At 38.1% G+C, this 15,642-nt stretch overlaps 1 protein-coding gene across 7 annotated transcripts in view; it reads left to right on the forward strand.

The window, feature by feature from the left end:
* The window catches only part of cacna1ba (calcium voltage-gated channel subunit alpha1 Ba), a 598,950-nt gene that overhangs the window by 463,984 nt on the left and 119,324 nt on the right, over positions 1 to 15,642 (forward strand). For all 7 annotated transcript variants that reach the window (XM_087998499.1, XM_087998494.1, XM_087998493.1 and 4 more), the window contains 3 exons: positions 247 to 376; positions 6,285 to 6,344; positions 7,634 to 7,740. In XM_087998499.1, the coding sequence (XP_087854625.1) occupies positions 247 to 376; positions 6,285 to 6,344; positions 7,634 to 7,740 (297 nt within the window). The remainder of the gene's footprint in view (positions 1 to 246; positions 377 to 6,284; positions 6,345 to 7,633; positions 7,741 to 15,642) is intronic.

A 15,642-nucleotide genomic window follows, 5' to 3' on the forward strand; every position in this document is an offset into this window, starting at 1 on the left:
AAGAAAAAAATGACTAATTAAAATGTAACATGATTTAATTAGTGAGAATTTACTTTATATCATGAAATATTGGCACAAGAGAGAAGGAAATTACAACTTGTATTATATATGTAAAAAAATAGTTACCTGTGTGCATTCTCAATGAGAATTGCAATAGCTGGTTATGAAGCTATCCATGCATACTCTTAATTCTTGGTGCACTGTATGCAATATGTGATAGCATTCGTTATGACTCCTTTTTCTTAGTATTCGCAGGGCATGCCATTACATTGTCAATCTACGATATTTCGAGATGTGTATCTTGATGGTGATAGCAATGAGCAGTATAGCCCTGGCAGCAGAGGATCCTGTGACAGCAGACTCACCAAGAAATAATGTAAGTTGTTGTAACAGCTAATAAAATGTCCCAGTTCAGCTGCAAATGCTCTTAAAATGTACTTCAATAAAGAACAACTGTATCATTATATCGACAGGATAAAGTCTAACTCGTTTGGTGCACAATAATATGTCCTTGAATCTTCAGAAAGATTTCACATTTGATGTTGGGACATCAATTTTCCTTTACTTTTTATTGGTTGACAACTATCCCACATTCACACAGAGCTTTTATTTCTTTACTTATCCCATTTCCCCTTCTTTCGCCTTGCTCTACGATACTTATTGTCATTGAACGCTCCAGCTCTCCACTCGAGACCTTCCATTTTCTCATTTTCCTCGACTTAATTGCTCAAAAAAATTACATTTCTAACTTTTTACAATTCTGATGTAAGGTTGGAGCCCTAAAGCATTCTCTCTCTACAGAAACTGCCTCTGCATTTCTATCATTTTCTGTTTTTACTTCTTTAATCATCCTCACCAGGCAACAGAGAATAGGCGTAAATGTGTCATTTATGGGTTGGCAAGATGAGAAGAGTAGAGTGCTACATGGATAAATACTGGGGCCTCAATTATTTACAATTCATTTCAGTGACTTGGACAAAGGGATTGAAGTTGCGAAATTTGCTTGTAACACAGGTACGCAGGAAATTTAGCTGTGAATTGGACCTAAAAGAGTCTGCAATATATATACAAGTTACGTGAGTGGTCAAAAATTGACAGATGGAGTACAGTATAGTGCAGGAAAATATGAACCTGTCCACTTTGGCAGGAAGAATGGAAAAGCAACATTTTAATTAAATAGAGAGACACTGCAGAAGTCTGAAGTACAGAGGGTGTCTGGGAACATGAATCACAAAAGGTTAGTGTGCGGGTTCAGCAATTGATTAGGAACAAAAACAGCATGTCGTCATTTCTTGGAAAGAGAATGAAATATGAAAGCAGGGATTTGCTGCACTTGCACAAGATGCTGGTGAGACCACATCTGGAGAACTGCACACTGTTGCCATCTCCTTATTTAAGATTGGAAATAAATGCACTAGAAGCATATCAAAGAAAATTCACTCAATGTCTCCTGGGATTGAAGGAGGTGTTATCTTATGAGGAAAGGTCGATTAGGCTGGGTTTGTATCCATTGGAGTTCAGAACAATGAAATCTTATTGAAGTAATCTTATTGATAGGTATAAGATCCTGAGGAAACTTGACAGGGAGGGGACAGAAAGGATGTTTTCTACTTTTAGAAGAGACTAGAACTAAGGAACTATGTTTATGACCAAAATGAGGAGAACTTGTTTTCTCTCAGAATATTGAATGTTTTAGTCCTGTCTTCCTCAGAGAATGGTGGTTGCCGTGATTTTCCCTATTTTTGTGGGTGTGAATGTGTTAGGTAATGATTAATACACTGACCCTCCAACTAGCAAAATAACACATTGAATCACACACTTATCAGCTCATTAATAGCCGACAGAGTAAGAAACTTGCTTATATGCTACCTATCAGATGCCTCAATGCTGGCAATGTCAAGTCACCTGACATTGCTCTCCAGTCAGAGCTTCAGGGTCAAAATGTCCAGCAGTCGAGGCCTTTTCTGGAGAGAATCCAGTGATGAGACAGCAAGATTTTTTAATATGTTTCTCAGAGGATGGGGGTCCTGGGAAGACAGGGTATTCAAGGGATCGGAAGCATAGTGTTTGCTTCCCAGTCAGTAAACTAGCTATCTGTCATGGCCATGAGGGAGGCAGATAATCAGGAAGGTGGTGATTTGAGGCCCTTAGGTGGCCTTAATTGATCAGAAAGGGCCTTACTTGCTGATGAGTCAAACCATGGACCTACTTTCCAGCATTTAAATGCAGAGTTGCCAAAAAGGGTACAAGTGACTTGCCAGGGACAACTTGCCCAATTATCTCCCGTTCTCAACACCTCTTGAGAAAGGAAAATTCTGCCCAGATTCATTGAATATTTTTAAGGCAGAGGTGCACAGATTCTTGATTAACAAGTGACTCAACGTTAATGGGGTATTCCTGAATGTGAAGTTGAAGTCAAAATCAGGTTAACAATGATCTTGTTAAATGGCAGGGTGCAGGCAAGGGGCTGAATCTACTTCTGCTCTCAATTTGTATTTTCATGAGAGCCTTACTTGATATTATCCTTTTGTTTTGACCATGCAAAATGAATGAATATTATTTGAATTTGAATCAAAGGGAACAGTCATATGTACTTGAGGCTATCAGGTAGTTGCCCGCCAGCTGTAGAGCTGGCAAGACAACTTGTTGCCTTTTTTTCAGCTATACCCACCAAATTAAGTGCCAGTCAGGCAATAACTAGCCACTGGTGGGCCTTCCCAAGATCAAGGAACATTGGGTAGCCAATCAGAAACCAGCAGAACTTCATTGCTTTATAGCTGCTGGTACTAGAGCTACCCGAGGCCACAGAGGATTGATAGAGCTAGGCTTAGGTGAATGGCGATGAGTGGTGGGCTAGTGTTCACTAGGCAGAGGGAAGGATCAGTTTCAGTAGGAAGGGACAGTTGAGCAGTAATGGATCTCAATTCTTGGTGGTGTCAGAAGGCAGTTCCTGGGCCTTCTTGCCATCGACTTAATTGAGGCAGCGGCAGGGAGCCTGTGGGATCGCTGACCCCACACCCTCCTACCTGATTAAATGTACCACAGCTACCAAAACATCATGGGGGCAGGGGTAGTGTTAAATTCCATTCACGTTATGGGCTACTTAGAGTGGGGATAGAGTCATACAACACAGAAATACACCCTGCTGGTTAATTTTTTTTTTATCATGATAGACATGCTCGGACAGTTTAGATTAGATTAGATTACTTACAGTGTGGAAACAGGCCCTTCGGCCCAACAAGTCCACACCGCCCTGCCGAAGCACAACCCACCCATACCCCTGCATTTACCCCTTACCTAACACTACGGGCAATTTAGCTTGGCCAATTCACCTGACCTGCACATCTTTGGACTGTGGGAGGAAACCGGAGTAAACCCACGCCGACACGGGGAGAACGTGCAAACTCCACACAGTCAGTCGCCTGAGGCAAGAATTGAACCCGGGTCTCTGGCACTGTGAGGCAGCAGTGCTAACCACTGTGCCACCGTGCCGCCCACCTACTCCACTTGTCAAATTACATCTTTGAGTTTCTTTAGTAATGATATCTCATAATGATCAAGACTTTCTGCTAAACCTAGTGAGTGTAATTGACCAAACCACAAGGTATCTTGCATGCATTTTTTTAGAATCTTTTTGATGAAAACCTATTCTATGCCCAAAACCTTGCCACCAATTCAATGTTAAGACGAATATGTCGTATTTACTGCTGTTTGAGAAAGTCCATTAAATTAAGCTCTTTTTTTCCTGCCAACTAAGGCACATTCTAACAATTTTGAACTAAGAAATTGATTCATGGACATCAATGATACCAGTAATTGATTCATTAAAATTTTAACATCATTTTCAGTGATGTGTGATGTTGAGTGACAGTCTTCATATTGAATAATATATATTTCTTTCAAAGAACATTTTTCCAGCTATATTAATAAAATGACACCAAGGTCTCGTTCTTAAATATAATTAATTAATATTTTGAATGCAAGAAAAGAAGAATCAATTATTTTCTGTTGCGCTACCCAGATGCACTGATATATAGAATATTTGCCTGTTAGTTTCAGTTGTTTGATATTATCTAATCAAAGACTTGAGTACTAAGTTCAATTTGAAAGCCATCACAATATGAAGCATAATTTGCACACAAATTACAAATTACAGCCAAAGCGGAAAATCTAATCTAAATCAGGCTTTCATTGATGCTGACTATATTTTCAGGCTTCTGCCACTTCCAGTTCCAAATAATGTATTATTTTATGAAGTCTTCTTAAGTTGACATAAATAATGAAGGACCTTTGATTAATTTAACAAACAAAAATTACTATTACATTGCAATGAAAAATAGTAAACGTTTTGCAATGCCATGTTCCGTGGCTAACAAATCTATCAAAAAAGCACAATCTGACAATAGTAGCATTTACTTAAAGGTATGGGGGGGAGAATGGAAGTGACCAATCTGAATCAAGTGCACAAATATTTTTCTCTGAGTCATAGATACAACAAATGAGTCTCTTTCTAAAGAAAATGCTTGTGTTATGAATTGTTTTAAACAATTATAAAGTGCTGGTTTGTTAACGCTTTCAAAAAGAAAAGTCACATGACACCAGGTTATATTCAGAGCCCTGTCAAAAGCTTAAATTCAAATAAACCTGTCGGACTATAACCTGGTGTCATGTGACTTCTGACTTTGTCCATCCCAGTCCAGCACCAGCACCTCCATATCTTTTAAAGAGGAGTTGAAGAAACAGTTAAACAAGAAAGGGTCTGAATACTCCAAGAGTAAATATGGACATTTGAAACAATGGCTCTGTGAAACTATGTGTCTTCAATCCTGCTGGGATCTTGAAAGTGTTTTCTGTTGACTGCAAGGAAAGACATTTCAATACTGTTAGCTGCTTTGAGCTATAATTGTTGATTCTTTTGCTGGATTGTAAACTGGGTTCAAAGAGAACTTACGGTTTGACCATCTTTGATAATTCACTTGTGAATGTTTACTTCTCACAAAAGAATTAACTCACCTGATGAAAGAGCAGTGCTCTGAAAGCTTGTGATTTGAAATAAACCTGTTGGACTATAACTTGGTGTTGTGTGACTTCTCTCCATGGAAGAGTTAACAAACCAACACTTTATAATTGTTTAAAACAATTCATAGCACGACCTTGCTCTTTATAAAGAGACTCATTTCTTGTAATTACAACCAAGAGAAAAAAAATCTGTGCTCTTGATTTAGATTGGTCATTCCTTCCTAATATCTTTAAGTAAATGCTTCTATTTTCATAGTTTTTTTTCATAGATTTGTGCAAGTGGTTAGCCGCAGAACATGGTATTGCAAAAATGTTTACCATTTTTTATTGCAACTTAATAATGATTTTTGTTTGTTAAAATAATCAAAGGTCCTTTATTATTTATGTCAGTAATAAACAATTTAAGAAGACGATGCAAAATAATACATTATTGGGAACTGGAAGTTGCAGAAGTCTGGAAATATAGTCAGGATCAATGAAAGCCTAATTTAATTAGATTAGATTCTCTGCTTTGGCTGTAATTTGTCTTCAAGAATGTATATTATAGATGAGGGTGACACTAACTTAATCTGTCTTGGGAAACTGATGAGATATGACTGACTATCTGCTTTGCACCCCTCCCGATTTTAATTTTCCTGAACTTAATGAAAGTGAAGTCAGCCAGGGAGCAGCATTTGACAGCCAATGCAAACATGTCAGATCTCTGCCATGTAGGTTAGGTCGAGACTACTCCCATTGTCTGTCTGATGAAGCCGCAACAGTGGCCAAGATACCTCTGGCATTTTTAACATTTGGCTTTACTTTTGTGAAGTGAAAATACATTATTTATACAATTTGCAAATTCTGCCTTTAATTGTGGTAACTAGGCAACGGGTTAAAAGTTTTTGTGTTACAGTGCAATTTGTCAAAACATCAACTGTTTTAGGACCCTTGTCTTTTGCTGTTATTTAACAGCTCACCTCTATGCTGTTATTTCATTTTTTTTCTCTGAATACACATCCTGAACCAATGGCAAATCAGTGATACTGACATTCAAATCTTGTGTCTTTTTTCACCCAGTTATATTTTGTTTGTTTTTATTCTACCTTTTTGAACAATTCTATAATGGGCAGTGCATTCTTTGAAACTTACATGAACCTCTCAGATCAATGAATAAGGCAGTATTGAAATTTGATTATTTGATGTACTAAATACCAATAAAAATGCTTTGATAGCTGATTTGTATGCTCTGAAATCCAAAATTAAAAAAATACATTTTGCTGCAGGTTCTGAAATATCTGGATTATGTGTTCACTGGCGTTTTTACATTTGAAATGGTGATAAAGGTAAACATTCCCACTACATTCTTACCATTTAAACCATTGTCGTACATTTTCTGAAAAAATAACTTGCATTTAATTATCTTGTATGTCACTGACTGGGAATAGACAATTTCATTTTTTTGTGATCAATGAGGGCAACAGTTCACTGAATTGAGTTTGTGTTTTGTTTAATCATGGTATGTGAACTCCATTGATTGGACCAGCATTTCCTGTTGCCTTTCAGAAAAGTGGGGGTGAACTGCTTTCTTGAACCACTGCAGTCCTTTTGGTGTAGGTTACTTCATGGTTCTGTAAGGGAGGGAGTTCCAGCATTTTGATCCAGTAACAGTGAAGGAACAGCAATATATTTCCAAGTCAGGTTGGTGAATGATTTGGAGGGGGCTCTTGTGTGTGGTGGCATTCCCATGTGCTGAGGGTCTGATTGCTTGCGCTCAATGAGGAGTGACTGTGATAAATTTGTGCATCAGACAAATGTAAGTCAATATTTTTTTGTTCAGAAGTGTGTATTTCAGAATTGGATTCAAAGGTCTGTGCTGTGAATTACTTAACACATTATGAGTTTATTTCCAATGATTTTTGTATGATGTGTTTTAATTGGAACATTTTTGTGAGTATTAAATTGCTGTGAAACTGGGAGGCTCTGACATGTTTGTTGAATGAGTATAATGAATATCTTAATTGCTTTGAAATCTTTCAGCTGTGACTTTATAGTACTGCAGAATGAATCCATAGACTTATAAATCTGTAACTCTTCACTGATTTAAAATGTTGGCTGAGTGATCAGATGGATCAAGGCTGAGAGTATGACCCTGAAATATCAGAGTCTGTCTTCCAGCCGTTTATTTCCAATTGTAGATATTTCTGTGCTGTCTGCAGTGAAGAGTACACCTTTCCTTTTAAGAGCTGTTATACGCTTTAAATGGCTCCCCCTAACCTGGCCTGTAACTAACAATTAGCGTCATAATATCGACTTACGGTGGTTCATGAGAACACATCACATATGATGATGACTGTCTCCCATGTGCCACTTCCAAAATATTTAGACCATAGCCTTGAGGTTTTGTGTAGTGGGGCTAACAATTAGCGTCATAATATCGACTTACGGTGGTTCATGAGAACACATCACATATGATGATGACTGTCTCCCATGTGCCACTTCCAAAATATTTAGACCATAGCCTTGAGGTTTTGTGTAGTGGGGCTGCTAATCAGAAATAATTGCAACAAAACAAAGAATTATGTTTTTCATTTTTTATGTAATATTTTAACTGTCCCTCATTTCCTTTCATTAGATGATCAATTTAGGTCTGTTACTTCATCCTGGCTCTTATTTCCGAGACCTTTGGAACATTTTGGATTTCATTGTCGTTAGTGGTGCTCTTGTGGCTTTTGCTTTTACGTAAGTAACAGCCAAACTGTTCCGGTTTTGACTTTTGTCTGTGTCTTAGCCTCTGTAAACTGCACGTTAATTGTAAACATTGTTTGTATCTCACATTCTGTTCAGTTGAAGGATTCAAGTGTATTTTGTTATGTTGGGCTATTGTTGAATCTGTTTCAACAATCCTTTAATGTAGAGTATGCTGGATCATGATAAATTGCTGCATAAAAAAAACTTCTCTCCATCCAGATTATTTTACCAATGAACTTAAAAAATTAAACTTAAAAATTAAGTCCTTTTCTTACTAATCTCATAAGGGTGAAAACTCTGTATTTGAAATTCCAAGTTGAATGCAAATTCAAAGCCCAGAATTAAAAGATTAATGTTTCTAACAAAGCATTACCCAGTCACCATGAATAAACTACAGAACTAATTCGTTAAGAACTAAAGAAAATATAATTGAGTTTTGTTTTTGTTGTTGTTGCTGTTGTCTTGTAATTGTCCTGTTTCCTTTCTTCCTTGGTTACGGGTATCTGAACAGGAGTTTCCTCGGGTAAGGATTTCATTGCAATCTTAAAACAAAATCTTTAAGCTTGTTTGAGGAAGTCAGTACATCATGTATGTTATATACAATACTACATGTGTGATGTCTGAATCAGTGCATGTCTGATTAACCCTTAAAATAATGTCCGACATTCTTGCAATTCTAACAAGAAAGCCTACATGTACTAACAAGTTCTGGAATGATTTGGAAATGATTTGTGATAAATTCAGTGATGTTGCAGAGATAACAGTTCTTGCAGAGTGCCTTGTGAAGTTAGATTTGTTATTCCATACCCAATGCATTTCCTCCCTCTCTTTCCTTAATTACATTAAATAAAGCAATTTAACTTTAAAAGTCACTCATAGAAATTTGAAAGAAACTACTAACTTTCCTGAAAATAATCGTTAAGATTGATAAGAAAAGCAATTTGAAGAACTATATATTTGTATGCATTTTTAATTTAGATTTTCATTTCAAATAGAACAGTAAATTCTGACTTGCGTTTATTGACTTTTATTAATACATAAAGCTATCCTTATTTCATAGCTGCAACAGGCATTTCAATAAGGTGGAAGTGCTTATCTTGTTGGGACTATTTTTGTTATAGAACTATTTCAGCTCAGGTTCATGCTTCCATTTTGAAAATGGAATCTATTATCCGGAAGTTAAGGAATTCATTGTGTAATACATTTGTGCGGAATTTTGAGTTATTCTGACTACTGGTAACTTGTCCTCCAAAAATATTCCGCCTGTTTCTTTTAGATTTGATATATTTCTACCAGGGAACAGCATTAATGACAATAGTTAATTGATAGAAAGCAGAACCCAAATAATTAAGACATTAATTGCTTAACATTAATTGGTATTGGTAGTGACTGTCAGGAGTTATTGTGTTCCTCTGATATGATTATGTTAGTGACTGCTTTTTAGTCAACAAGACAAACATTGGAAATCAGAAATAAAAATAGAAAGTTCTGCTAATACAATGTAGATCAGGCAGTATTAAATTCTTAAAGTGATCGTTCATGCAGGATCCATTATGAAAGAGCCCACCCAAAATACAAGCCCATCTTCTGAGATGCATTGCCTGGATAAATGCAGCTCCAACAACACTCAAGAAGCTTAACACCATCCAGGACAAAAAGCCCACTTGAGTGGCGTCATATTCACAAGCATCCACTTCCTCTACCACCGATGTTCAGTAGCAGCAGTGTGTTCTATTACAAGATGCACTGCAGAAATTCACCAAAGATCATTAGGTAGCATCTTCCAAACCCATTATCACTTCGAAGGACAAGGACCACAGATACATGGGCATACAAATTCCCCTCCAAGCCACTCACCATTCTGACTTGGAAATATATCACCGTTCCTTTGCTGTTGTTTAGTCAAAATCCTGGAATTCCTTCCCCAAGGGCTCAACCTACAGCAGTTCAAGAAGGCAGCTCACCACCATCTTTTCCAGAGCAGCGAGATACAGACGATAAATGTCCCATAAGTGAATAAAAAACAAATGCTGGCTAAGCTGCTGCATAGTCCCAACAATTTCTGTTGGGTCACTGTTTTGATCAAAATATATCCATGTTTTGAATGAGGTGTGAAGATTTATTTCAACTATACAGGAGTGAAATACAGTTGAAAAATATAGTGCTTGGGAGGTCAAGTTTATGTGGAAGCTTCTGCTGTGTTCGTCTGGAGTAATGGCTGGACTGGATGTGCAATTCTGCATTAGACCTTCTCGATTTTGCTGTCGGTTTTAGAGCAAGGAGGGATTTTGTACACTTTTGCACGGTATGTGCACTGATGTACACATTTCTACTTGTCTCCGTCGACTAGAAACATTTCAGACGTAACCTTTTGTCCACTCACCTGTTAAAATGCAAATTACAACCGTGTGGCTGTTAATCACCAGAGATTAAAAATTCCATTTGACAGAATTCAGGGGTATACTTTTTTTGGTCAGAGTTTTCTTTGAGCTCATGCATCAGAAAATTCCAACACACTGATTAGTTGCTCCCCATACAAACTTAATTGACACAAAACCATCACCTATTCCTTGGTTCCACTTAGTCACAAGCATCCTTGTCAGACTCAATTAGATGATAACAGGAGCTTCTAAATTATGGGAGATTGCATGCGTAATATGCAGAAAAATGGAAAAGCCATTTAAATGAGCCAAACTTCTATTTGTAAGAATAGCGGAATGCAACATCATCCTGTAGTCCATAAGTTAATGGAATGATAATTAGATTCATTTACATGGAAAATGAATGGATTAGATGCTGTAGTAGACAGGACGGGTTTTGACCAGTTCAGTTGGGATGTTTCTTTCCTTAGAACTGACTAGTTATTTTAAAATATTTAGAAAAGATAAAAATAATTTTGGTTCATGTACAAGAATTTTATTGATAGGCTAATGATGACCAATGCAGAAATGTGTTCAAATGCATCACATTGGTAAAATAAGGATATCCAGGAGAAATAAGCCTCATTTGGCCTTTTCAGTTAGTTGCTTCTACCCAATGGTGGTTGTGTGTGAATGGAATAAGATTAGTGGAATTTCTTAGCAAGAGGCTTTTAGACATTGAGCTTTTACAGCTTTTACTACTGAAGAGAATAGAAGCCAGGAGGAAAACAAGAAGGTCAGTCCAATGTATATGAAAATAAAAAAGAAAATCAGAGGAGAGTTGGGGGGAAGAGCAGGAACAAGCTGAGAAAAATTACAAGCGGAAAGAATTAAGGCACTGGTAAAGTATGCAAAGGGAAAATATGAGGGATCTATAGAGGAAAGTTTAAGGAGCAAAATAACAGAGTCTTTAAGTACATCTGGAGCAAAAGAAGGGAACATTGGCTTATTTAACAAGAGCTGTGGGGGTGTAAATGAGAAAAAAATAACTTCGATTTTATTTTTATTGCTGAAGTGGGGATTTAGGGGAGCGAGATGTGGCTGTGTTAAAAGGGAACTTTCAGAGAAAGCAAAAACCACAAAACCTTAGTGTCACAAGGGAAGGCAAACTAGAAATCAAAACGCTGAATGTGAACAGCACTCAAGATTTGGACAATCTCATCCTGTAGGTAGACATAGAGATAGAATTATTTGAAATAGATGCAGTCCACTTCAATATCTCCCGATGTGTATTTGAGCATTGTTCCAATGGATTACGTAATAGCAAATGAGATGTCTTCTTAGAAAGAGACAAGATTTGAACAACATGATTTAAAGGTTGAACTGTCATGAATAAGTTTCAAACTTTGAAGGATTGGTGAAGGAAGTATTCCTTCACCAATCTATTTGAGATGAGTAGGGCCAATTTAGAGGTGGCAGGGATATTCGCTCAGATTTCAGTTTTGATGCTGTCCACTATAACGACTTAAGCAGATGTGTCCCCATGGTTAAGATAACAAGATATTAGGTTCAATTGAAGCATGTTAGTAGGATGAAGAACAAAGAGTTTTGTCACGCGTGTTTTACTGGAATCACATAGTTTCCAATGTTCATTATAAATTTTGTCAATAACTTAGAGAAAAGAGTATTGCTCAAGGATAGATGGCATTACAAATGGGCAAGTGATCAATGCTGCGTACTTTGTCATAGAATCTGGGGAGGCAATTGAATAGTGAGAGGTGAAAGATGAAACAATCATGCTATAAAAGATCTGACAAACGTGAATTATATTAAAAGGTGCTAATGATATCAGAGGAAAGAAGTATCTGATTGTTTTGGCAGATGATCTTTAAAACTGTTGGTTTACTACTTGTTTTAATAAAACAAGTAAAATGTTGGAATGTATAGGTATAGGGGTGTAACTGAGTCAAAGGAAGTGATTTGGAAGCTGTGTGAGGCATTGCCAAAGCTGTTCAGAGTCTCATGCTCAAACTAGAATTGTTGCAGGGTCCAGAAGGGATTGATTCCTGACCTTAGTAGTCTGAACTCTGAAAAACATAAGACCGCCAAAGGAGAAAGATAACTACATCTGTGTGTGTGTGTGTAGGACTCATACACGCACCCTCTCATAGACTTACACCCCTTCACATGCATAATCACACACATACATACTCTCTCTCACAGACACTCATGACCCTCCCCACCACACACCCCCACATGCATACATACACATATACGTTTGTGGGGTGAATTTGTACTTGCAGAAATATATTCTACTTTGCTCAAAAACTGCATGAATCCACGTAATATTCTGTAAATCTGTTTTTTAGATTAGAATCAGTCTGACCATTGTTGCACAGACAGTCTCACACAGGGTAGCTCACACCTTCAATGCATTATCTGGGTCGACGTGACACCAATTGTTAAAGTTCACTGAAGAATGTAACTTTTAAAAACGTTTTGCACTTTACATATGAAAGAACTAAAACCAACATGGTCATTCTAAAAGATGAGAGACTTAACAAACAATCCAGATCTTTTTCAATACATAATTTCAGTTACATCACACTGTAAGCTTTTGCTATAAATTTTGTGTCTTACAATCTTATACTCCACAACCACCTGATGAAGGAGCAGCGCTCCGAAAGCTAATGCTTCCAAATAAACCTGTTGGACCATAACCTGGTGCTGTGTGATTTTTAATTTTGTACACCCAAATTCAACCTCCAAATCACATTCATCAATTGAGTGAGTAGTGGCAGATGGAGTTTAATTCAGATAAATGCAAGGTATTGCAACTTGGTAAAATAAACGAGTGCAAGACTTGCTTAGACCTTTGAGTATAAGAGTTGGGACATCACACTGAGGTTTTACAGGATGTTGGTGAGGCCTCTTCTACAGTAATAAGAGCAGTTCTGGTTACCCTGTATTACGAAGAATATTATTAAGTTAGAGAGAACTCAGAAAAGATTTGCCAGGATGTTGTTGGGAACAGACGGTTTGAGTTATAAGGATAGACTTGGATATTTTTCACTGTAGCGTAGGAGGGTGACCTTCTAGAGGTTAATAAAATCATGAAGGATATAGATAATGTGAATGGCAGGTGTCTTTTCCCCAGGGTGGAGGATTTCAAGTCGAGGGAGCTTATTTTTAAGATGAGAGGAGAAAGATTTCAAAAAGACATGAGATACAATTTTCTTACACAGAGAATGGTTTGCATGTGGAATGAACTTCCAGAGAAAGTGGTAGATGCAGGTACAGTTACAATGTTTAAAAGACATTTGGATAAGTACATGAATAAGAAATATTTGGAAGGATATGGGCCAAGCGCAGGCAGATAGGACTAGTTTTTTGGGATTATGATCAGCACTGAAGGGGCTGTTTCCTGTTTACTCTATAACTAGCTTCATAAAGAAAATTGTTAAATAAAGATCCAGTGACTTAACCTTGGAGGTTTAAAAAGCTTATTCACCAGCTCCCATTGTTTAGGCAATTTACGATTCATTTTGATATCTACTACTAATGTTTAGGAGCTAGAAAAAGAATTTAAGAATCCTTTTTCCTTCATTTTGAATTATTGAACTTAGAACACAGCATTGTCATTTGAAATATGTCAAAAGTGTGTACAGTTGAACAGGGAGTGAATTTTAAAGATGAGGCTATTAAATGCCTAGTTTACCACCTAGTTGATATTAATGCTGGCTATTCTTTTGGCTGAAAAAGCTGAATGTTAATGAATCTTTAGTTCAAGCCTACACTCCAATCAGGAGCTCAACCCTTCAGTATTTAAGTCTCAATAAATGCTTCAAGTGTGTTTTATTCTGGAATACAAGACTCATTGAAGTAGCTTCTGACTTTTCACACCTCTCCAGGCATAACACAGGCTGACATTTTGCTATTCTTTGGACCTCTTTCTATAATTATCTTCACCTCTGACCCTCTTTCACATCCTTTATAAACCTCCTCAAACTATTTCTATTTGACCTAACCCTTGGGCATTTCTCCTAATCTCTTTATTCTTGGCTCTAATGATGGATTTTATTACACCCATCTGTGAAGCACCCTGAGCCACATTTTCAACTAAAAGGGCCATATAAAAATCACATTGGTCTGGTGATTATAACTATTCCCACACTGACTAAAGTCTCCCGGAAGGTCCTGCCATCTCAATCCTCGCCTGAGGCATGGTGACCCTGGGATTAAACTCACCACGTTTCATCCCACTCTAATGAGAGAGCAGCCCTGTGGTCCTCTGGGACTGTGATGATTTTATCTTTACTTTTACTTTGCATCTGTTTTTTCTAAAGCAAGTAAGCCATCTGTCTTATCTCCACTGTTCACTGACTTAAAAAAATATTTTTATATTAAAGACAGTTAAAATAGGAGCGAACTTAAATGTGTAATCCAAACTGACAAAGCAATGCTGTACTCAAGAAACACTGACTTGTTTGGGGTGTTATCTTTTGAAAGAGATGTTAACCCAGGTGCCATCTTCCCTCGTAAATAGGCATTGAATGGTCTATGATACTATTTTAAGAGATCATCATTATTGGAGATCCCTTACAGATGAGGAAGAATCTCATCCACTCTCAGGATGAGTCTGTAGGTGTCTGGACAGACTGATATGGCTACACAGTGGTCATGGGAAGGGATGGATGGAGTGTTGGCATGCCAGTGCCTTCCTTTCACTGTTTCTGTCTGGCTTCTGCTTTTTCTCGGTGGTGAGTTTCAAGGTGTTCAAAGCCTTCCCGCATGCTCCTCCTCCACTTTGGACAGTCTTAGGCTAGTGATTCCCAGGTCTCAGTGGGAATGCTGCACTTCCCCAGTAAGGTCTTGAGGGTATTTCTGAAGCACCCCCTCTGATGCCTGCCTGCTGTCTCGGAGCTGGGAATAGAGCACCTGCTTGGGGAGTTTCATGTTGGTCATGTGGACAATGTACCCAACCTATCGCAGCCAATCAAGGGAGGTGGGATGAGGGGGTCAGTGTCTTGATGCTGGGGATGTTGGCCTATTCACGGATGCTGGTGTTGGTGCATCTTTTTTCCCCAACAGATTTGCAGGTTTATGCACGGGTAATGTTGGTGGTACTGCTCCAGCGCCTTGAGGTATCTGCTATAGACAGACCACGTCTCAGAACCAGGAGGGCAGGAACCACCACAGCTCTGTATACCCTGATCTGGGTGTCAGATCTGATGTGGTTGTTTTTTCATATCCCTTTCCTCAGGCAGCTGAAAGCTGTACTAACACACTGGAGGCAGTGCTGGATCTCTTCATCAAGAGCTGCTTTGGCCCACAGGACACTCCTGGGGTATTGGAAGTGGTCAGCATTCTCTAAGGCCTCCCCGTGGACCTTGATGATTAGGGGTTCACTCCACAAGGCCAGGCCTGGTTGGTGGAGGAGCTTCGTCTTGCAGATGTTCAGGGTGTGACCAGAGCCCTTATATTACTCTGTATAGGTGCTGACAAGGCCAGGAGAACGTCCTCTGAGATTGAA

The sequence above is a fragment of the Chiloscyllium plagiosum genome, unplaced genomic scaffold, assembly GCF_037043375.1.
Source record: "Chiloscyllium plagiosum isolate Xiang-an unplaced genomic scaffold, Cpla_swu_hap1 HiC_scaffold_21, whole genome shotgun sequence".
Taxonomy (NCBI): Eukaryota; Metazoa; Chordata; class Chondrichthyes; order Orectolobiformes; family Hemiscylliidae; genus Chiloscyllium; species Chiloscyllium plagiosum.